Source organism: Tiliqua scincoides, chromosome 5 (assembly GCF_035046505.1).
Source record: "Tiliqua scincoides isolate rTilSci1 chromosome 5, rTilSci1.hap2, whole genome shotgun sequence".
Taxonomy (NCBI): domain Eukaryota; kingdom Metazoa; phylum Chordata; class Lepidosauria; order Squamata; family Scincidae; genus Tiliqua; species Tiliqua scincoides.
The window spans coordinates 24,927,695-24,951,037 of record NC_089825.1 but is presented as its reverse complement, the minus strand read 5'-3'; the positions used below and the strand labels follow the sequence as shown (position 1 = coordinate 24,951,037).

Genomic DNA, 23,343 nt, shown 5'->3' with positions numbered 1-23,343 from the left:
GAAGGAAAGGATGGCCTTGCTTTGTGCCAGGCCTTTTATAGGCCTTGAGCTATTGCAAGACCTTCATTCATTCATATAAGTTCATCTTTAATATATTCATTTATGTAAACTTATGTAAATTTATTCAAATTTTAAATGCAAATTAATTCTTTTTTCCCCTGGCCCCTGACACAGTGTCAGAAAGATGATGTGGCCCTCCTGCCAAAAACTTTGGACACCCCTGACTTAAGACATAAATATTCTTCTCGTTCTAATGTTGTCTCATATGAAGAAGAAACAGAAGCATAGAAGAGAAAAGCTGCATCAGAGGTTTGACTGGGACCAACTGGAATTTGGCTCTTCTGTGACTCATGAAGTGATTATTATACCCAAATTAGCATATTTTCCTCTTCCGTACCTTTAACTTTTGTATAGTGTCTACTAAATTGGGGGCCATTATTTTTGAAATGTCACTAACGTGCAGGCCAAACTTCGTCTCTGCCCAATTTACCATGAAAACAGAATATTTTTGTATTAAACTGAACCATAAAACACCGACACAAAAGACAGATTATTTATTTTGTGATTAATTACGTTTCAAATAAAATGCAGAGTGATGGATTCACATTTTTCTTAATTGAAATAACAGGTCTCCCTGGGAACACGTATTTAGGAATGCAGAACGATTTTTTCCAGAGCATTTTTCGATCTAAAAACAACACACCTTTGCTTCAGGTAGGATACATTTTTTGACTCAGTCGTTCTCATTCCTCTTCTGTCTTTTTGTTTCTCGTTTCTGTACTTCTTTCAAGAAGTCCCACTTGTTTTCCCTTCTTCACGCCTCTTTGGGGAGGCCATGCACAATTGAGACAGGCAATACAGAACTCTCCAAGCTAACATGCCGCTACAAAAGTAGAAAAAGTGCCAAAGCTTGACAAGCATGCAAGGATGAAAGTCTGGCCGATGTGATGTCGGGAGATGAAAATGTACCTCGGTTTCATGTGTTACCTTAATAAGAACCAACAATGTGATTGTATAAGGAACTGGTATATGGCTTGTTTTGAGCTGCATAATCATGCTCTTGATTTAAGAAGCACCTTTTAAGGCTGCCAGGCAAATTGCTGGAAACAGCCATCAGTGATCCTGGTGCTACGAAAAGTAACTCTTGCAAAATGTGGCACAGACATCCTTAATTATCCTCCAAAAGAGTGTCAATACAGTTGAATGCAGTTATGCACGTGTCAGCAATTATGGACAGTCAGCTTGTCAAAAAAACTTCCTAGACTTTTATTTCAAGCAATTCAGGCTTTATTTCAGAGATTTTTGGCTCGGTTCCTATCTCTTGCGTGTCCGTAGTATACAGTGCCGCCGATGCATGCTAGGTTGGTGTTTGTGTGTGACCAGATGACCCAGGAGAGGTAGGCCTCCAATGGGTCTCCTCAGACCCACACCAGCTATTTAGCTGGTGAAATCCAGGGAGCTTCCAGGCCCAATCCCATCCGGTAGTTATGTTGCCAAAACGTGTTCCAGTGATCTAATGCACTTCCTGGCATCACAAATGCAACAGCACCAGAGACCGTGGCTGGAGGGAGATGCACACCACCGCAGGTAAGGCCACTTAAGGGATTGAAGGGAGGCGGGGAGGGGGTGAAATCGGGACGGAGGAGGGCAGATCAGGCCCAGGAAGGGGGTGGGTTTGGAGGCAGCAGTGCCCACTGAATCCTGACCCATTAGTGCTGGTGGTTCCATAATGCACAATGGTGGTGCAGTTTCTCACCTCCAGAATGGGGTTTATGCTGATGGATCACATGGGCTGCACAGATGCAGAAAAGCATGAATGGCTTTTTATACAGATATCACTCTTGATAATACTGGATGCTGAGGTGCCATATCGTATACAGGAGTGCTGACTTTGTAGAGGCCTAAAACAGCTTCCATGGCAGATTTCCCTGTTGCTTTTGAAGTCCCCTGTTGCTTTTGAGGTCAAGAACCAGCAGAGTAGTGACATACTTCTTGCAGCAGAAGTCATGCTCTGAAAATTGACTGCAGAAAGCACCACCAGAAACTGCAATTTCAGGGCCCTGTCCAACTTTCCATCACTGATGTAACCATGCAAATGGGGCGTGTGCAGTTGGGGGGGGTGCAGTCATGGAGGCCTCCTAAAGGTAAGGGAATGTTTGTCTCCTTACTCCAAGGTTGCATTATGGCTGCATCAGTGCTGGAAAGTTGGATAGGATTGGGCTCTACACGGCCTTGCCATATTTCTTTGGAAACTTTCCCACTGGACATATAGAACAGGGGTGTCAAACTTGTTTCATACAGAGGGCCGAAGTTAGCATTTGTGGCACCTGCTGAGGGCCAGAAGTGACATCATTAAGCAGACAGTGACATCATAAAGCAAATGATGGCCAGAAATAAGCACTTTGTTCTCACATAGAAACTTATTAGCTGCAAATGACAGAAGAGAAAATATGCAAACCTTGTTTGTATAGTCAAGATATGAAAGAGATCTGTCGGGGCCCCTCCCAGATGCCCTGACCCCTGACTTACTTGGGATCAGGCACCCCATGCCCAGGGTGGGGAGGCTTCACTGCCCCCAAAGGGGGCAAGCGGGTTGGCTCACCTCAACCAGCCAGAGGGAGCTGGCAGGGCAAACAAGGAACACAGAAGGAAACAAGCCAGGAACAGGAAAGGCCTTTTCTGCCCCACCTGGAGGAAGGGGAGGGGCCAAAGGGGGCAGGCTTGCTCCATAAAACAGGGAGGCCAGGGATGAGAGGAGGTCAGTGTGAAGCAGGGAGCTGTGAGGTCAACAGCTCCTGCTCCTAGGCCAGGTTTGGCGGCTCTGCTAGGGAGGAGGATAAGGGTGCTGGAACCCCCTCTCCCTCCAGCCAATCTGAGGCCTCCCTGGGGAGGAACAAGCCTGTTCCAGGCCCCTCCAGGGGAAGGCCCCTACAAGACCAATTATCAGACTGGGACAGCTCAATTATAATGGGGGCCAGATAAATTGCTTCCAGGAGCTGTATCTGGCCCGTGGGCCTTATGTTTGACACTCCTGATATAGAACAATGCTTTGTGGAAATACTTCGTGAAAGAGTTATTCACTTAAGCATCCCAATGCTATGCTTATTTCATTCTAAAAGACTTTCTGCTAGCCAGTAAACCATTTTTGACAAATATTTGGTACTAAATATAAAGCTCTCTTGATATAAACATCCTTCCCTCAGCTCCACCATCTATGCGGGTAACCCAGTTTGGCAATGAACATAAATTCAAAACAAAAATGAACTCTGAAAAGTAGGTGTTGATTTTCATGTCTTTCAGAGCTTGTCATCATACCAAACCTGTCATCTGGAATGATGTATAATTGATTTTCATAAAGAAAATATGACAAACTGAGATATGCTGTAAATGGATTTCAAAATTTTCTATTTCTGGCCGATCCATAATCCTCTATAAACATATATATCACATTTTTTCCTGTCTCTTTACCTTCAGTATCTGATGCAACGTCCTATCTGAATCTTTTTCCAGGTCAACAGGTTGATTTCCTAGTGCCTTGCCATGCTTAAGTTAGTACTCTTTGGATAGCATCTTGCCCATCAATCGTTTTCTTCATTTTTTCCCCAATTTACCTCTAAGCCTCTTGCAGAATTCAGCCTTGTTGTCCATTGTATCCTATACTCTGAATCTTTCCATTTCTGTCATCCACATCTAGTAAATAATCAACTGTGTGACAGCTGCTGTTATTTTAAGAATCCAACTGAAGACTTCCAATTACAGCCCAAGGTCCTCTTGTTATCTTTTTGTGATTCCTTGTTTTGCCTTTTAACATGCACAATAAATGTGACATTGCCAAATAAACACAAATTTACACGGAGAATTCCGCGTACAGAATACCTAAAAATCCACAGTACCTGGTTTGGATAAGCACTTCAACATTTATGGAATGGACAAAGCATGTGCGAAATCAAAATAAATAGTTGCTTTCTACAAAATATTTATTTACTGAATTAGCACTTGCATTACATGAAAAGCAACTTGAAGAATAAATGATGGAGGAACTAAAGGGATGTGTGTGTGACCATGGGAGGGATCAATGAAAGCTTAAGGCACAATGGCATATTCATGATGAAAAAGAATGTATTTTCCCATTCCTGTGAATACATACAAGATGTATATTACTGAGTGGTGATCTCTGCTTAATACAAGACAAAAACAACATGATATGTGGTTTCCCTCCTAAAGCAATGGTTCTCTACCTTTGGGAGACTGAGGACCACTGAAGCAAAAATTGGAATTGTAGTAGACCATGTGCATCCCTCCACAACCCTGCACACAAAAAATATAATTAAACTGGTAATAATTAAGATGATCTATTATTTATAGAGAAGATTTGTGGATTACTGCTTTTGTTGTCAGCTGTGGCTGTGGGTGGTTTGTACTCCACCCTCTCTGGTGATCTGTGGGGAAGTGTCTCCTGAGTGCTCCCCCATGGACTAACAGAGGGGGTGGAGAATGGACTTGCCCACAGCTGCAGCATATGCAGGAAGTGATCAAAGGTTATCTTTTTTTGCCTGTGATCTCATGGACCACTTTTCAGGGTCTCATGGACCACCAGTGGTCAATGAACTACAGGTTGGGAACCAGTGTTCTAGAAAGAGGAGGTTTCCTTGCACCAGAAGATGTTAGGAATGGGCCTCCATCCAGAGCCTAATCCTATGCAGGGCCAGCCCAGACAGTGCAGCATCACTGACGGAACATGTGCTAAATGCTATAGGCTAGCTGGCCCATCAAAATAAAATATTTTTACTTACCTCTTCATAGGCTGCTTGGTCTTCATTGGGTTTCCTCAGCTGTTTAGCTGGCATGTCTGAAGAGCCTTATGGGCATGGGTCTGGGATGGGAAGAGAAGAAGATCCAGAGTGTGTGGCTGCCACTGAGATCCACCCCTGTCCTGTACCTAAACCTCCTCTGACCTGGCCTGTCCCCTGCCCTGATCCTCCCCCCAGCCACTCCTGCCACCACTTGATCTGCTTCAGTGGAGGTTTTGTTGCCTGCTCCCGACAGCTTGGTGATTACCGCTTCTCTTCCATTGCAAGTAGGCCATAGAATGATGATGCAGCTGTGGCACCAGTAGCCCTGGCTGTATGCTGGTGGATCATGAGATCTGCCAGTGTAAGGCCTGGATAGGATTGGGCTGTTAGTCTCATTGAAATCAATTGGGTTTAGGTTAACCATCACTCTCATCCCATTTTAAATCTGCCTTGCCTGGGCCAATAATATATTTTTGGTTTGCAAATGCTGACATTTGAACATACATGATACAGTTTGATGTGGCATCCTTGGGCAGACATGAGGAATACAAAATCTTTTTTAAGTGCCTCTTCTGAAAGTGGGTCATGGCCCTAAAATGTGCCACCTTTCATATAATTAGGACTATTAATGGGTATATTTCACAGGTCATTTTAATCCTGAGAAAGCTGCCTCTTAAGGAAGTGTCAGCATGACTAATAATGCACTTGAAATGATGTGAAAAATCAAGCAGCTTCACAGCAAAAACCTCTCAGAAGTTTTCTCCCTTGTTAGTATTAATGTCAGAATACTATATTAGTTGTAACTTTCAATTTAGCTGCAGAAACATCCTGAGACTGATTAATGCCCCATTTGCACTTACTACTTGGAGTTATGAGACTGCTGTAGCAGACCGATGTCTAGTGGACTTATTCTTTACAAAACCCAGATGCATTTGAATGACAGATACTTGCCAAAATAAATTCAACTGGGAACATTTCACATTGATGCAATTGGAAAGTTCCTGGTTCTTCAGGAAGACAAATGTTATTGACACTTCAGCAGACCATCAGCAGCCTGAGTGACACCTTTTTTACACAAATGAGGAACAAACTGTGAAAATACAGTGGGACCTCAGTATCTGTGGGTTCGGCATCCATGGATTTGACCCACCACAGATGTCAGCAGATACCAACGTCCACGTTTCGAAGACTGTAAAAACAAAAAAGTACACCAAAATCATGTTTTCTACTTTTGCACAGTAAAACAGCGCTTTCCCCTGCCTTAGAGCTCTTTTTAGCCCTGAAAGACTCCTGGGTTGCGTGAAAGTTCCTTTCTCCTCACATTTTTAAAGCCCTTTATATGTGGACTCCTGTATCAGTGGATTTCGGTATGGAGGGGGGGTTCCAGAACAGAACCCCTGTGGATCCCAAGGTCCCACCTGTATTTACAATTAATAGATGCTAGTAATTCCATCCAGAAAACAATTTTATTTCGTAAAGACAGTTTTGTGGAAAAAAAGAAAAGCTCCCTTGTTTTGCTCTTCCTTTGAGGTTGGGGATTGGATTCTGGCTTTCAAATGAGGCATTTTAAAAGATATACATTTGCATCTCTGGGTGCTTTGAACACCACCTGCCTATGTTAAAACATCATTTTGAAAAATTATTAGTATTCCACAGTGTCTCCCTTATATATGAAAGTAAGTTGAAAGGTTTAATTGACAAGTTGTTTTGATCATTCACAGACCTCACAGCTGTCACATGCAAATAATGATAGTTCAGAGTATGCAAAAAGGAATTTGAAATTCAGTCTCCTTTGGTTTTCTATGACTTTGTAATGATCTTCAATATAGCAAACCGGTGAGGTGCAGTAAGGGGAGGCAGGGCCTCACCAGACGTAACAAGTAAGAAAGCCCAAGGACCCAACAAGTAAAAAGAAAAAGTTCTTTGCCTTTCTGCTGTGCTCCTTTCTTCTCCAGCATGGTCAGCGAGTTAAGCAAAGCACACTCACTTATAATACACAGGGAAGCAGCCAGTAGCCAATTTGCTACAACCTTGGCTGGCTTTCAATGAAAAACAGGCAGAGTACCTATGGCCGCAACCTCTGAGAAGGAAGCAAGCAGAGTGGCCTCCAGCAGGTTAGGTTGCAATCATGGCTGGCTTCCAGTTCAAAAAAGCAAGGCAACTGGTTTCCAATGAAAAAAATGCAGGATGTTTGCATTAGCAAGCTCTGGGGAGGCAGCAGGAAAAGTAGCCTTTGTTCTGAAAAAAAGAAAGCTGGGAAGAAGCAGGTAGCCTGTACTGGCTCTCTTAGGAGCCTGATCCCATCAAGCCTGATCTGGCCCAGTGCCGGTGCTCAGTGCTGGAAATGTGCCATAAGGCACACTTGTGACACCACCAGCTAGTCTAGGTAAGTGTGTGGGATGGAGAATCCAAGTGGGCCATACTCTTCCAGTAAGGAGTGGGACCCACTCCTCATCATACATAGATGGTGTTATGCAGGACCAAAGAGACTACTGACACCAACGAACGGTTTAAGGCCTTTATTGTTCGGAATGGAACCTTAACCAAATAAAAACACAACCTAGTTCCAAATTCCCTGAGGCAGGCAGGCACTATGCAGGCAGGAGGCAGCAGGACTTGAGGCAAAGGGGCTGGGTGATTGCTCCTTGGTTCTCTCTGTGGCTCTTCCAGGGGCTCCTTGCTGCAACTCTCTCCTCAGCTCAGGTTTCAGCTCTCAGCAGCATGGTCTCTCCCAGCTCAGTCTTGAAGCTCCTCTCAGCAAGGCTTCCCTGGTGGTCTATTCAAGCCCAGTCTTGTGCAGCCCCTTTTATAGGCCTCTGCACGCAGCAGCCTCTATCTTCCCTCCACGGGTACTGCAGCCTCCTCTCTTGCAGCAGTTTTCCCTCAGGTCCTCCTTAGTCAAACTCAACTTTTTTACACATAACAATGGTTTAAGCTCAAGCACAGGGAACTTGAGTATGCCTTTCTGCTAACCAGCAGTGAGAACCCTGGTGCTGGGGCACAGCAGGCAGGCACCCACTTACTGTACATTGAGAGCATGGACCAAGCATTCCTTGGATAGCTGTAAGTAGCGAATGGTAAAATTAGCCTTATGCAATAAGGAATTTTCTTTTGTTGCCTCTTCACTCCAAGCTAGATTGCAAACTTCCCTGGGTTAGTGATGTTAAGAGAGGGGGGAAACATGGGAGGGCTCAGCCCTTGAGTAGCATCCCAACTCTTTCTGTAGGCGGCTTCTGTACAACTGCCTGTTGTATCCATTTGATCAAGCTCTGCTCTGTATTCCATTTAACCATGTTTTGAACTTTAAATATATTAGATTTTGACTCTGCCTGTGTAATCCCAGCTCATGGTGGGTTGTCATGTCTCTTCATCCTGCAGGCGCTATGTTTTGGAGTTTGATTTACCATTAAAACCCTGTGGTTTAGAGTTCTTCTGAGATTGCTTATTTTCCCAGACAGCACCCCCTGCTCCCCTAGTCTCTGTAGTTTAGGGGAGACTGTGGTGGCAGTGGTTAAAAAGTACCTGTTTCCCCTATTTAGCTGCTGATCCAGTAAAGGAAAAGCAAGGAACAAGAAAGGGTGCATGTGTGCCAACCACTAGGAAGTACTCTATTTGATCAGCCTGGGCTTATCCTGGGTGTCCCTGACATCTGGGGCGTCCCACTGGTTAAAATGTTTGAATATGTGAAAGCTAAAACTGCTGCGGTCTTTTAGGCAAAAGGTGGTGGGTGACAGATCACGACAGAGCCTTGTAAAATTGTGCATGTTCTGGTGGAGTGCAAGACGTTTTTCTACTAGAAATCAAGTTCATCTGATGGGTGGGCAAGAGAATCCTTACATTCCAGCAGGGATGTGTGGTGTGAGGGCAGCAGGTGAGGCAGAACCATGAGAGAGGGGTGCAGTGGGTAAATTGTACCTGGGCCCAGGGTTAAAAAAGGGGCCCAGGCACTAGTCAGAAGGCCTGAGCCCAGAGAGAGAGGAAGGGACCTGAAAATATCCTGGGATCTTACATTTTCTGATCTTACCAGGGCCCATGAGTAGGGGTGCAGGGGGTATTTTGTACCTGGCCTGGGGTCAAAAGGGGGACCTGGGAGCCAAACAAGGGGAGCTGGAAATTTTATGGGATAAAAATGGGATATCTTTTCAATAAACAAACATTTTTGGTAAGCTTATGTAATGTTACATATTGTAATTGGTAGAAATCCTGATCCAATGATTGTATGAAATTATGATTCAGTGGAGAAGGGCCCTAAAGAAGCTTTGTACCTCCTGATAAATTTGATCTCAGAGGCCCTGCACTTCCCCTTCCCAAAAAGGGCAGCCCTTTACAGGGTCTGTGGGGAAGGAGACCTGGAGACAGGTGGAAGGCAAGCAGCCTGCTCTGGCCAAGACTGTCCTTGGGTTCTTCAAGGGCCTCCTGGGCTCTGCACCAGAGAGAGGCAGGCAGGACAAATGACACGTTGTGCAGGAGAGACAGAAGGTCAGTGGCACATATAGATTTGTTAGCGTTGTGCAATGGGGTTGCGGGGCCTCAGGACTCCATTTCCCAACAGGCCCTGCTGTGATTGGGGACTTGGGCCCTGGAAGGAGGGAGGCCTTGCTAGAGGGCTGGGAAGGAGGGAGTCAGGTGGCCTGAGCCCAGAGAGAGAGAAAGGCCTGGGAGCAGGTGGCTGGCGGAGGCCCAGCGAGGACTGGCAGTAGCAGGCTCTGGATGGGGAGAGAGGAGCTGAGGCTACCCTGGGGAGGGCAGAGAGGAAGGGCCTGCTGGACTCTCCTTCTGCCCCTGGGAGTGAGGCCTGGTTGGACTCAGCCACAGCCCCTGGCTCAGGACCTCCTGCAGCCCCCTTGGGGGACCCTGATCTAATCCCCCCAGGCCTTCCCTTCCTGTCCACCCCTCTGTTCCCCTGAGCCAGAGACCAGGGTGGTTGCTGGAACCCCCCCCCCCCTGCAGAGAGGCAGAGCTCCTGCCCAACCCCCCAGCCAGGGCTGCCTCTGCACTGGAAGCCAGGCAGCTTCTAGCCATCAGGACTCGGAGCCATTGAGAGGCTCCTCCAGGATCTGCCATCTCCTCTGCAGCATCTCCTGAACTGGTGGGAGGGAATTCAGGCCTTGCAGGCAGCAGGAACACAAGGGCAGAAACACTCAGACTGTCCTCCATTCTCTTCCTGCAGAGAAGCAGCATCCAGAACAAGACAGACCTTCCGAAGGAACAAAAATGGCTGCTGCTCCTCCAGGCCAGGTGAGGAAGGTCTGCAGGGAGCAACTCTTGGGCTTCTCCTGCTGTCACATTCTCAGCCACAGCCTCAGTCTGGACTGTCCGTTTCCATCCTGTTCCTTCCACTTGATTCCTTCCTATTAACACTCCTGACTTTCTCCATTCCCTGCACCCCCAACTCTTCTCCTCCTTTTCCAGGTTCCCCTGGAAAGCCCAGCTGATCTATTTGCATCCCTTCTCCCCCTGCAGCTTCCCTCTCTCTGCTCTTCTTCTTCAGAGGAGTTCCTCTCTCCTCCCCTCTTATCATTCTGGCTGCTTTCCTTAGGACTCCACTCAGTGTGCATGTTGGTGGTCGGAGCCCTTTGGATAGTATCAGAGTGACTGTGTCAGAGTAGAGGTTCCAGGATCCATTTTGGTTCCTAAGCACTTTGATTAAAGTTTGGTGCACTTTAATTCTTGGTGAAGTGCATAGACTTGCCATTGTCTTCAACACAGAATCCCTGCACACCATTGCTTTCCCCCTTGTGTGCACATGTTACACTTGTTTTTAAAAAGCAGTGCTTACATAGTGTGGAAGCTCAAGTGGCCAGAAATTCACCTGGCAGAGCAGCCAAAAGTGAGATGATGTTTTTGAAAGTGGGAATTGTGATGGGGATTGTAATGTGTGAAGCAACTACACAGTGTGCCAGGTTCTCAGTCCTAGATATGCTTTCTTGGGAATATGTACTGTTGCAAGCAGTCAGTCTTCCTTCTGGGCTTGCATGCAGAGGATTGTGGTGTCATTTTGGGAACTGGAATGGAAGGAAAGGATCCTCTGAGCCTCCTTTCAGTAAACTTGGGAATCTTCATTGGCCTTGGAAGTCCAAAAAGTGGAGATGCAAACTTGAAAGGGAATGTTTGTGAGAAAGTGTTTTCAGACTTAGAAATTTTCTGTCCTTTCATGGAAACCGGAATGTGCTTCTCCCCTCTCAAAGTCCATCAAAGGCTACAGGGAAAGGTTATCAGCCCAGACAGCAGCATCCTTCACAGGTGGATGGAAGGGGATGACTGAAGTCTTGGCCTCTTGGATGGAAGGACTGAAGTCTTGGCCTCAGCTGACTTGTCAATAGGACATTTCTCCTTTTTCTTTCAGAACCCAATTTCATTTGCAGAGGTTGCTCTGGATTTCAGCAATGAAGAGTGGGCTCTACTGACTCCATACCAAAGGCAGCTCTATGAAGCAGTAATGTTGGACAATCATGAAAACGTTATCTTTGTAGGTAAGGAGGATCATTTGGCCCTTGATTGATTGATGCCCCAGGTAGGAACTTCTGCTCCACTGGATGTTGCCAAGAGGAGTTGGTGGCCAGGCTGCATGACCTGGGCATGGCTGCTGCAGCACACAATGGCCCTATATCTTCCCCTTCTGGCCAACCCAGAACTGGGTCTCTTGATGAGGAGGGTAGCCCCAACCTGGTGACATGGTGACATAAATTAGCTGGAGATCTTTGGAGTAGGTGGATGTGTTTTAGAGGGCACCTCCCCCTGTGTTTGGGCTCTTCTTCTGTGTGCAGGACCCACCTGAGAGCATAAGCAGTACTACATAAATGGTGAAGTGCCATTGAGAGCTCAGATGTCTCTGGGTAATTTGGAACTTCCTCATGTAGAGCATGCAGGGATGAAAAATAAACACACTGAGGCTTTCACAGCTGGAGTCCAAGTTAAGACAGTGAAAGATTTTCAGGCTAAGTGCCCTGGTCTAAGTAGTAATATACCAGGAAACTAACTAAACCCCAAATATTCAACACTAAAAACTGAACTCTAAAAGAGCTAAAAACTAAAACCACATGCAAAGCTAAAAACTAAAGGTTAAAACTGAAAATTAAAACTCAAGTCAGGGCTAAAAATCTTAGCTTAAAAAAATAAAAGTAAAAGCCAGGAACTAAAAGCTAAAAACTGAAACCTTACAGTTCACAAATTACTTTGGTGAGCTTCAACAGAGACTGCAGTGTTTCTAGGGACTTTCTCAGTGCTCACCTGTTCTTATATGGGTTGGAGGTGATCACCCATGGTATTAACATTGGTATCAGCTGTCAATTGTAACTGTTTCTTTACTCTCCATATAGAAACATTCTTCAGGGTTGGTAACCCTGCATTACTTACTCTCATGGTCTCTTGTTCATATTATTTTGGTGTTTATTTTTATTGCCTCCCTATACATACATGCGTGGTAATGAACTGTATTAGATACCTCAGTTGGTAGCTTCAGGTAGCGGTTTGGTACAAATCACAATGAGCATTGCTGCCATAGGCTTACCTGGGGCAAACGCCCTGAGCACCAGCTTCTAGGGCCCCGTGGAAGCCTCTCTGAGGCTTCTGATGGGGATGGAAACTGTGCTTCCAGTTTGCTGGAAGCACAGTTTATAGCGCTGGGGAACCTCACAGAGATTTCCCTGGTGTGGGAGGAGGTCGCACGAGGCTCCGTGAGCCTCTGGTAAGTAGGGGGGTGGATTTCTTCCTGAGGGGGGCGCTGTTGCAGAGTTTTGCCCCAGGCGCGGGGCTGTGGAGTTCCACGACTGGGGTGGACCACAAGTGGGTCCTGAGACTAATTATGCCTCCCCTAAGACAGGATTCCTGGTTGCCTAGCTGACAGGGACATTAAGGGGGCAGGTTCTGGGCTCCTTTTACTCCTGTGCTCTTTATACTGGGACCATACATGCCTCTGTGGCAAACTCCAGTATAATGGGTTCCGTTAGTTCCAGCAATGGGGGTGGTAGTGGGAGGATGCAAGGCTGTGGACTCTGTCTTCATAGCCACTGCAGGATGCACTAACTCAGGGGTCGGCAACCTGTGGCTCTAGAGCCGCATGTGGCTCTTTCAGCTGTCTGCTGCGGCTCCTCCAGGTGAAAGTGGCAAAGAGTGTGACAGGAGGCACCTGTGTTGGGAGTGCAGGCTGCTTCCCTCCGCCCCCTGAGCTCACTGCCCTCCTCTCCCTTCACCCCCACCTGCCCTGCATTGGTTTCCCTTTTCAATTTTACCCGCTCTGCAGGCTTAAGCTTCCTGTTTTTCCCTTCCCCAACTCTCCAGCAGGCTCAGCCAATTAGCATCCAGCAGGCTCCTGGCTTTTTCTGTTGGAATGGCTCAGGGCCCTTCACTGGCTGACCACCAGCCAATCCTGAGCTGCCCTCCTCCTCAGCCATTTCAAGCCCTTGCAGCCCGCCTTTCCCTGAGCAGGTCCCCACTCAGTACAAGGAGAGGCTTTTCTTCTACAGCAGAGGAGACATCCTGTGTGTCTACTCAGTAGTAAGCCCCATTACAGTGGATGAAGCTTGCTCCCAGGAAAGGGTGCCTGGGATTGCAGCCGTGGAGCCTGCTCCTATGCGTATCTACTCAGTTGTAAGCCCCATTACAGAGGATGAAGCTTACTCCCAGGAAAGGGTGCCTGGGATGGCAGCCTTGAAGCCTGCTCAAGGCCAAGTGCAAGGACGGGTGAGTGGGAGCCTGCGCAGGTCTGTTTGAGAGCAAGCCCCGATGTAGTCCCTGGGCTACTCCCAGGAAGGTGTGGAGGGCTGCAGCCTCAGCCCCCTCCTATGCAGGTCTACTCACAAGTAGTCAGTGAGGCTTCCTCCCAGGAAAGTGTGGAGAGGACTGCAGTCTGAGAGTTCCAACCAACTTGTCTGCTCAGAAGTCCCATTGTAGCCAATGGGGCCAGGATAGTGTGGAGAGGGTTGCAGCCTGAGGGCGGGTGGGCAGGCAGGCAGGCAGGCAGGGCAGAAGCTGGCCTGTGGTCCCCCCCCCCCACCTTCCTCCCCAGCTCTGGCTTCTTCTCTTCCCCACCTCTGGAGTCTGTGTCCTTTTTTTCCTTCCAGCAGGGTGCCTCTGGAAGGTGTGGGGAGTTCTTTAGTATCCATGTAAGATAAGCAGATGTCATAACTGCCATGTATTGGAATCCTGGAAGATCTGGTGAGGAGGTAGATGTGGTGTCAGCAGTGGCCCCTTTAAGGGTAAAGCCTGGGCATCCAGCAGAGTGTGCTGCACAGCTGCAGCCACTTGAAGGCAATAGGGCCCTCAGGGATATAAGGAGCACCTGAGGAAGGTGGTGTTGGTTGTAGAAGGAGTGCAGGTTGGAGATGAGACGAGACTGGCTGGGCTTATTGACTTTGACTTGGATACTCTGACTGATTTGACTGACTTTGGAATCTGATCTTGGACTGTGACTTGGCTTACTGACTTTGGACTCTGCCCTGGATGCTCTGACTGACTTTGTGACTAATGGACTGCTGGAGACACTGGAGTTTGGTGTGTGGCTGCTGTGCCCAAGACCTGCTGAGGACCCAGGGTCTGCTGTAGTGGTGGGAGGCTGCTGGCAGGAGAGAGGACCTCTGCAGGTTGAACAGGCGAGCTACCCTGGAGGTGGGGTCCAGCAGGACTGCAGGGCAGAACCAGGGTCATTTGTTGGGGGAAAGAAAGGGAGCTAATTTGCTTCAAGTGGGCCTAATTCTCCAGGCAGAGAATGGCCTTAGAATCAGGCAAAACACCATAGAGGTCCAGGCGCCTGAAAACACAGGACAAGAATGCATGACAAAACTAACTAAAAGCTATAAGAGCATAAAGGTGAAAAAAAAACTATATATGCAGTATTATCTTCATTTTAGATGTCAAAAGGGTTTTGTGGCTCCTGAGGTTTTTTTCCCCTCCGGAAAATGGGTCCAAATGGCTCTTTGAGTGTTTAAGGTTGCCGACCCCTGCACTAACTCAAGGAAGCGGTCCTATGTAGAGAAGGAGGAAGAGGATACTGTTTATCCCCCTCCCTTCTCAAAGTCCATCAAAGGCTACAGGGGAAGGTTATCAGCCCAGGCAGCAGCATCCTTCACAGCTGGATGGAAGGGGATGACCCAGCAGCCCAGCAAACAGGTAGCATAACATGGGAGAAACCTGCCTCCAACCTAGGCCATGGTCTTATTAATTAAAATAATAAAAATGTTAATTAAAAATGTGAAGAATAATAGAATAATAAAAATGAATAATTAAATAATTGATTTTTTATATTTTATTTTATTGATTTAATTCTTGTATTAATCTCAATAAATGAGCTCCCTGGAACTGGATGGCATCCTAGTGATGTCCTATCTCCTTTTAGTCTTATGGTGAAAGTATGTAGGTGTGTGCATCACAACCAAACACTGCCTTTAGACATGCCTGTTTTTGGTGTATGCAAATGTGCTGTGCACGTGTCTCCGAAGCATGTGTGTGAACAGATTAGTGGAGAATGTGCCAGTGGTCATCAGTGGATTCTCATTCTTAAGCATTGCATAAACATGTGACCAAAGAACAGGTACCCATCAGGTATCCCTGCTCCTTTTTGTCCTCACAATGCATGTATCTCCGGAGCACGTGTATTAACTGAGAGCCCAATCCTGAGGGCTCAACTCAACACGCACTGTTGCAAACGTGCCATAAGACAAGTTTGCGAGGCTTACCGCTGGGCGAGTGCGCGTGCTAGTCCAGGACTGGCTAGTCCAGCACTAGTGCCGGGCGGGCGCCTAAGCTCCACCACTCAGCAGTCACATGGACTGCCAAGCGAGGCGTGGGGGGAGGCGGGGAGGAGGCGTTCCTGGGAGGGAAAGGTAGGCAGAGAGCGGGGAGGAGGCATGATGGGAAGGCGGGAGATGGGGAGAGGGCGGGGGAGGTGCGTCGAGGGGAGGGAGGGAGGCAGGTCTGGAGGAGCTCTGCTCCACTGGATCCTGAGCGTTCGTGTGGGGCTCCTCGCCCAACACGATTGCTTTTACCTCAACAAGTAGCCTCAGGTTTTTTTTTCCCCAGCTCCCCCTGGGTAAGCCTCCAAATTTGCCTTCATCCTTCTCTCCCCCTTCTGTTCAGCATCTGTGTTTGCACAATATTCTCCTTTTCTCTCCCTTTTAAGATTTTTCTCCTTTCTGTTTTCTCCTCTATAGATAGCAAACCACTGATGTTCAGGGCCTAGCCAGACGAAAGGCTGAGAAACCTTGAATTGCCTTTTGATTTTGATCCCTTTCTCTAAGTTCGTAACATTATCTTCAGAGTTAAAGTTTACTAGCTGCTCCTTCACCTCCCTCTTCCTTCCCTCTTCCTTCTGAATCATTGACAGCCCAGTCCTGAGCTGCCTGGGGAGCAGGGCTGCAGTGGCGCTGAAAATAGCTGCCGCTGCTTCCTGCACACTCTGGACAGCTGCTGGTAGCTCCTCAGGAGAAGGGGACTTTTATCCTCTTCCCCTGGGTAAAGAGAGCAGTCCCGCAATGGGACTCCTTGATTCACCGCCAACCAAAAGGTCGGTGGTGAATCAAGAGCCTCCCTGTTGGGTGGTCCTACCTTCCTCCCCACCCCGCTCCCTCCCCTGGAACACCTCCTCCCCGCCTCCCCATAATACCTCCTCCCCACCCTCCACCCGCCTCCCCCTCGCTGGAGTGGTTCCTCACTGCCTCCCCCATGCCTCCACTTACCTCTCCACTGCTCGGTGGTCCGCGCAACCACCATATGGCGGAGGTCTGGTGGCTGCCTGGCGGTAGTCCAGCACTGGCCAGTGCTGAGCTACCACTGGCACTCGCCTGGTGCTAGGGCCCGCAAAAGTGCCTTATGGCATGTTTGCAACAGTGCGCTCTAGCGGTAATCAAGTGCACACTGTTCAGGGTTGGGCCCTGAGCTATGCCACTGGCCACTGCGCAGGGGCCTAAGATACTAAATGAATTTCTCCTGTACGCACATGTTTATGTGTATCTGAAAAACACACCTGGTATCTATAGCAGTGCCTGGAAAAGATAGTGACGGGCTAGATCTGGAACTATTTCTTATTCTTCCTCTCTACTTGTGTCCTTTATTTCTCAGGGATTCCTTACCTCTAAAGAAGCAAAACATCATATTGATAGGGGTGTTTGAAAATGGTTCTGTTTTTTTTTTTGCAGATTTTGTGATCTGAAAGGCAGAAAGCAGTCAGGTGTTCTTATGCCAAGTTCTCATTTTCATTCATTTTAAACCCTTTAAAAGTGTACTAGGGAGGTGATAGAGTGTTAGCAGATGCAGCCACAGTATTTCTAAATAGAAAAGTAATCTATTTTAATATCTGGAAATTTTTTAAACACCACAATGTGGTGCTTTGTGTTTTTATAACATACAGTATTTTAAACAGAAAATGGCAGTGTTGTGTGTTTTTAACAACAAAAACAACCAAAAAATCCTCCACAGTGATGAAGCCCCTTGCAGTGGCTGTGGAATTTCTGGGCCCTAGTTCTAGTCAGGCAAAAAACACTTTTTGGGGTGTCCACAACTAGCTGCAGTTTCTTCCTTGAGTCTCTTAGTCCATTTCATTTCTTATTCTAACAGCATCACTTTGGGACCAAATTGGAAGAGAGTGGAAGCAAACTCATTTTGCACAGCAAAGAGCCCACACAGGGGAGAAGCCCTATAAGTGCCAAGAGTGTGGAAAGAGCTTCAGTTGGAGTAGTGCATTTAAAATCCATCACAGAACCCACACAGGGGAGAAACCCTATATGTGCCAGCAGTGTGGAAAGAGCTTCAGTCAGAGAAGTAATCTCATGAAGCACCAGAGAAACCACACAGGGGATAAACCTTATAAGTGCCAGCAGTGTGGAAAGAGCTTCAGTTGGAGTAGTGCATTTAAAATCCATCAGAGAACCCACACAGGGGAGAAACCCTGTAAGTGCCAGGAGTGTGGAAAGACCTTCAAACAGAATGGTAGTCTTAAGCTCCATCAGGGAACTCACACAGGGGAGAAACCCTATAAGTGCCAGGAGTGTGGAAAAAGCTTCAGAGTCAGCAGCAGTCTTATACTCCATCACAAAACCCACACAGGGGAGAAACCCTATAAGTGCCAGGAGTGTGGAAAGAACTTCAGTATGGGCAGGAACCTTATAGTCCATCACAGAACCCACACGGGGGAGAAGCCCTATAAGTGCCAGGAGTGTGGAAAGACCTTCAATCAGAATGGTAATCTTAAGCTTCATGAGAGAATGCACACAGGGGAGAAACCTTATAAGTGCTAGGAGTGTGCAAAGAACTTCAGTCAGAGTGATAAACTTAAACTCCATGAGAGAACCCACACAGGGGAAAAACCCTATAAGTGCCAGAAGTGTGGAAAGACCTTCAGTCAGAATGGTAATCTTAAGCTTCATGAGAGAATGCACACAGGGGAGAAACCCTATAAGTGCCAGCAGTGTGGAAAGAGCTTCAGTCAGAGTGGTCATCTTATGAGCCACCAGAGAACGCACTCAAGCAAGAAACCTTATTCATCTTAGGAGCGTTGAAAGTGTTTTTGTGCTCAGTTCGGCAACAAAAGTTGAGTCCCTTGTTTTCCTTGAATACTTGATGTTTGGAAAATTCCTAATATTTCTTCTGTGTTCATTTGAAATGGAGATAAAAGTACTCTGCTTATTTTTGTTTTTCAAAAAATAAAATTTGTCAAAATTGCCCTGTTATTTTCTGGAGTCCCTGCACTGGGCCTTGCTCTTATGTTCCCTGATTGGAAGGTCTCCTGCAGGCCAAAGGGATTTCACTCAGAGGCCTAACAGGACCCTTTGCTCCTCCTTGTGATCTTTGATGGGGAGGGGGTGGCTTCTTTGTCCAGGTTTCCAACTGAATGAGAAAGACTTGGGCTCTCTGTGTATTCCTCTGAGGTTATATTCTGAACTGCTGGACATTTGTTTCTCAGTCATTGTTCCAGGTTGATTCCCAGTACCAATCACTATGGTACAATGAATCCTGGGTGCAAGATAGTGGTGCCACCTGGTCTACCAGACCACCCTTATCAGAGACACCCTTATCAGATTCCTTAAGGCTGAGGTGTTCAATCTGTGTGTTGGGCTCCCTAGGGAGGCATGGCTAACCCCCAGGGGCATCTTGGGGAGAGAGACGGCCATAGCTGCTGAGCTCAGCTGCTGCCTCCCTACTCACTGCTTTTCTGATGCTGTGAATGAGGTGGGTGGGGCAGTGTGAGGTGGGGAGGGCTTGTGAAGAATGGTGGGGGGAGGTGGGAGAGAAGGCTGGCTGGGCAGCTGTGGAGGTGCTGCATCTCATCAGCACAGGGCGTGCTCCAAACTGGGAGGGAAGCCTGACTAGTAAGTACAGGCAGTGCAGTGCTTTCCTCTGCATGGGAAGGAGGGAGCCCAGCCTGCTCTGGGGTGTATGTGCGTGTCCAAATGCCACAGCCTGCATTCCTCCGTCTTGCCTGGGGGGGAATAGGGGTGGAATCTGCATATTGGGGTGTATGTGTCTGAGCATGCCCCATCTACTTTGGGAGTGAGTTGTAATCTTGATCTGGGTGGCTGCAATCCTATCCACACTTTCTTTGCGTCAAATGGGACTTACTTCTGAGTAGACCTACATAGGCTTGGGGTCTGTGTCAGCTTAACCAAGGATCTTCACCTTTAGTCCACCTTCAAAAAGGAAAAAAAAGCTGCTCTTGATCAGTCAAGCTTTGTCTCCAAAAATTGTTAAAAAATTAAATTTTAATTAAAAAATAAAAATAAAAATACACATTCCTTTTTAGCTATCCCCCTTTTTCCTCCTGCCTCCTTTTTTTTGGGGGGGGGTACTTCCATGTTGGCTGCTATTATAAGACAAAAGGCACAGTCCTAGCTAGGTCTACTCAAAAGGTTAGGATTGCAACCAAACAGTTTCACATCAGTTTGCAATTAGCAGATACACACAAAACAAATTCTTCCCCTCCCCTTATAAATGTCAAGAAAGAAAAAATGTCCCTTTCCAAAACTCTCCAGGTGTGCTGCTAACAAACTCAGGGCACAATCCTAACCAGGTCTACTCAGAAGTAAGTCCTATTTTGTTCAATTGGGCTTACTCTCAGGTAAGTGGTTAGGATTGCAGCCTCACAGTGCTGGCAGCTGTTGTTTTGTTTCTAGTGTATAACACCTTCATCCCCATTTTGGGGTTTTGTGGGCCAATGGCCACAAGGATCAGGGGAGCTGTGGGCTGGAGAAGTTCGAGAACCACTGCCTTAAGGGTTTGGGGAAAACGAACACCCAAAGAACATCCCTTGTGCATCCCCAAACAATAAACTCCAATCCCAGAAACATATCTAGTTAGGATCCCCCAGCTTGCCATGCCCTGATCATTGTGTAAGCATTCCCTCAGAGTCCACTAATCCTGGGGGCCAGTCTATGCATATCTGTGACTCCAGGGGTGAGCCAGAGACCTCCTTTGTCTGTGCTTCATTCTCAGGTTTCCAAAGCAACACACAGAACTGTGCAGCTAGGCTTGGTAGGCTGTCTTCAGGAAGGTAGCTATCACTGTCTGTGGCATAGCTAACCCAGTTGCTACCCAGTGCAAAGAAGATTCTGTGGCCCTCCCTCCTCCGCAGTGACACCAAATTCAATTAATTAAATTGGATCTTTTTCTTTATTAAAGTGAGTAAGGAATGTTAGTTCATATTTTGAAATAGCAAGCACTTGTTGAAAGTACTTATTGCACTTTTACAGTGCAATCCTATTCATGTCTACTAGAAGTAAGTCCTGTGTACTCAGAAGTAAGTCCCATTGTGTTCAGTAAGGCTTACTTCCAGGAAAGTGCTTAGGAGCCTTACAGCTTTTGTGAGGTGCACAAATAGGGGATCACATCATCTCTCTGCTGCAAGGAACAAGTGGAAAGTTCAACCACCACTTTAATTCTCAAGACACACCAAACCTCTGGATTCATCGTGAACCAAACTGAGCCTTACCTGGGGCTTGTGCAAGAAACTAACACTGGCATTCATACAAAGGAGACTGTTTTCTCTTTCTGATGGCAGGTTGCTGCCAGCTGGGGGGTGACTTACATTCAGTTGCTGAACAAGGTGAATGAAGGCACCTCCCCCATGTGACTGTGCGTGTGCCTGTGAGAGAAGGCATTCTTTGCATTCTTTCATGTGCTCCAGGGAGAAGGGAAGGTTGCTTGTCTTGGAATGAAGCCTTTCTAAGTGCCTAGAGATTGTCTGCCTTCTACCACTCTCCCACATTATATTGGTAAGCGAGGCTATTGTTAAAGGACTTTTTCCTTTAATTTAAAGGGACATTCTCATCACATTGAGATAAAACCACCAGTGAAAAATCTGTGGATAATTAGGTTTTACCTGTATATAAAATTATACAACCACCATATATGTATGTGTTTGGGGAATGACTAAGCAAGGAAAAATCAGTACCGATCTCCAGAGGCTGTCTCGTTCAGGGATAGAGGCTGTTGACCCTTCAGATTTGAATCACGAAGTCTTTCTCAAAGGCTGTGTGGCTTGGGATAGGCTGAATAGGTTGGCCGCCTCAACCCCTTTTCTAGGGGTTGGCATTGAGAAGATGACATAGCTGTAAGGGGATGTTGGCTGCAAGCCAGGGTGGAGGCGTCTGAGTGGGAGGTACTCTCCCAGGGTAGGTGCCTGCACTGAAATGGTGAGACTGGAGTTCATGCAGTTAGGACCTGCTGAAAAAATGGCTATTGTTGCTGTTTGTCATTCAATAATCGTGGCCCACTTACCCAAAGAAGTGACAAGCTCTTGCCATTTTTGGGTGGTGCCTGGGCAATGAGCCTCATCTTGAGGAACAGCAGTTCCTTTTACACATTTTGTGTTCCTTCTGCTTTGCTTCATGCGTTTGCTTGAAAACTGGTCAAGGGTCAGTCTGAGTTTGGTTATTAGAAACCTTGACCTGGAGAGTGTTGGAAGTTGATTCTTTTTATGCCCCAACAGCTAGAGTACCTGTAGAAAAGACCATAGATCCCAAATTGTAATTGAAATGCCTCAAATGGTGTATTGATTTATGGTGGAGCTAGCAAGGCGAATGTGATTGTTGAGCATCTAAAGATACTAAATAAAAAAGAAATTAACAAAGCAACAAACAACACCATCAAAGTAATAAATGTTGATCAAGCCAGTCAATACAGCAGAACCGAATACAATGGGCCCCTTGTATGTGTGGATTCAGGACCTGCAGATTTCATTAGCCTCTGGGGCTTTGCACTGGTTGTAGCAACCTGCAGAACAGTGGAGCACTTGCTGTGTCAGCTGCATGGGCCTTATGCTGGCAGATCTCACGTGCCACCACTGTAAGACCTGGATAGGATTGGGCCCTTAGTAACACACCCAGGTTCTTTTTATGATCAGACTAACAATTAGAATCCTGGATATTGAAATTCAGTAGTATAGTATCTGCTCTACTTACCAAAGGTTCCAGGTAGTACTGGAACTTTGCATCGCTAGGTAGAGCAGAGAAAGATTCCTGTCTGAAACACTGGACAACTTCTGCCAATCACTGTCAATAATGTTGAGATAGATGAACATCAGTATCAGGTAGCTTTCTTGATCCTTTGATGTTCAGCTTTGGAGGCTGGCAACCATGAAGCTGAGTGGGCCCATGTAGTATTGAAGTTGGTTGTATTGTCTTGGGCAAGCCTATGTCCTATGTCCAACCTACTGCACAGTGTTAATGTGAAGATCATTGGCATTACAACTATGAATATTGTATCATATACTTTAGTTATCCCAAAACAGTCCTGGAGGTCTAACAGAGAACCAGATGACTGCTTCATCAGATGGCCTTATGCGCCGTGAACCCACCCTATAAATAGTGTCAATCAGCTTGGAAGATAGAGAACCTTCTTCACAGTTTACTGTGTGGACCATGAAGCTCACAGTTGAGTGCTGCGAAAACATGGTGATGGCAATGATTGCGAAAAGGTGATAAATAATAGTCAATGCATGTAGAAGATTTGTTGGCTTCTAGTATATCAATCAAGCTCACCTGAAATATATTAAATCAGCGGATGCTTTCGAACCAGGCTTTTTGAGGCAAATTTGATTGAGCTGGTCAGATCCCAATTCTTTGTTTTGTTGCCAGTCCCCCCTGACAACACCTTGATTTGCAATTTAGTATGTGCAAAATAAAGTCCCAAGTCTGCATATCCTGTCAGTTTATCTCAATAAAACAATGAATGATGTTGATCTCAGGAGGGGAAGAAGACTGTCTGCTGACAGTGAGTCATTTTTTATACTCAACTGCCATTTGGCAGAACAAGAAAACAGTTTGCGCCGTACCTGGAGTCCCCTGTTCCTTCAGTCTGTAAACAGCTTCATTCTAATTTTGTTTAATTCCACTGCTTCTCTGACAAATAATGCAAGCAGAAAATCTGGGATTATAGTATTAGTGCTATTATTGATCCTCACTTTTTCATTCGGAAGCCCCTCACAGCACTTACTGGCTGTTGGGTGGGTGGCTATTGAGATTGTACCATTCCCAGTGTACAAACCAGTTGCTGGATGTTAACCTGGATTTTGCACACTCGGTAAACTTGCACTCTTTCAAAGAAAAACTGGTTCCTACAAACA

The 23,343-nt window shown here is 46.6% G+C and overlaps 1 protein-coding gene across 1 annotated transcript; it reads left to right on the top strand.

The window, feature by feature from the left end:
- The first annotated feature begins 16,261 nt into the window (after positions 1 to 16,261).
- Positions 16,262 to 18,274, top strand: LOC136652195 (zinc finger protein ZFP2-like). Its single transcript, XM_066629124.1, has 3 exons — positions 16,262 to 16,508; positions 17,343 to 18,015; positions 18,073 to 18,274. The coding sequence occupies exons 1-3, from the start codon at positions 16,262 to 16,264 to the stop codon at positions 18,272 to 18,274; spliced, it is 1,122 nt and encodes a 373-aa protein (XP_066485221.1).
- Positions 18,275 to 23,343: the final 5,069 nt, after the last annotated feature.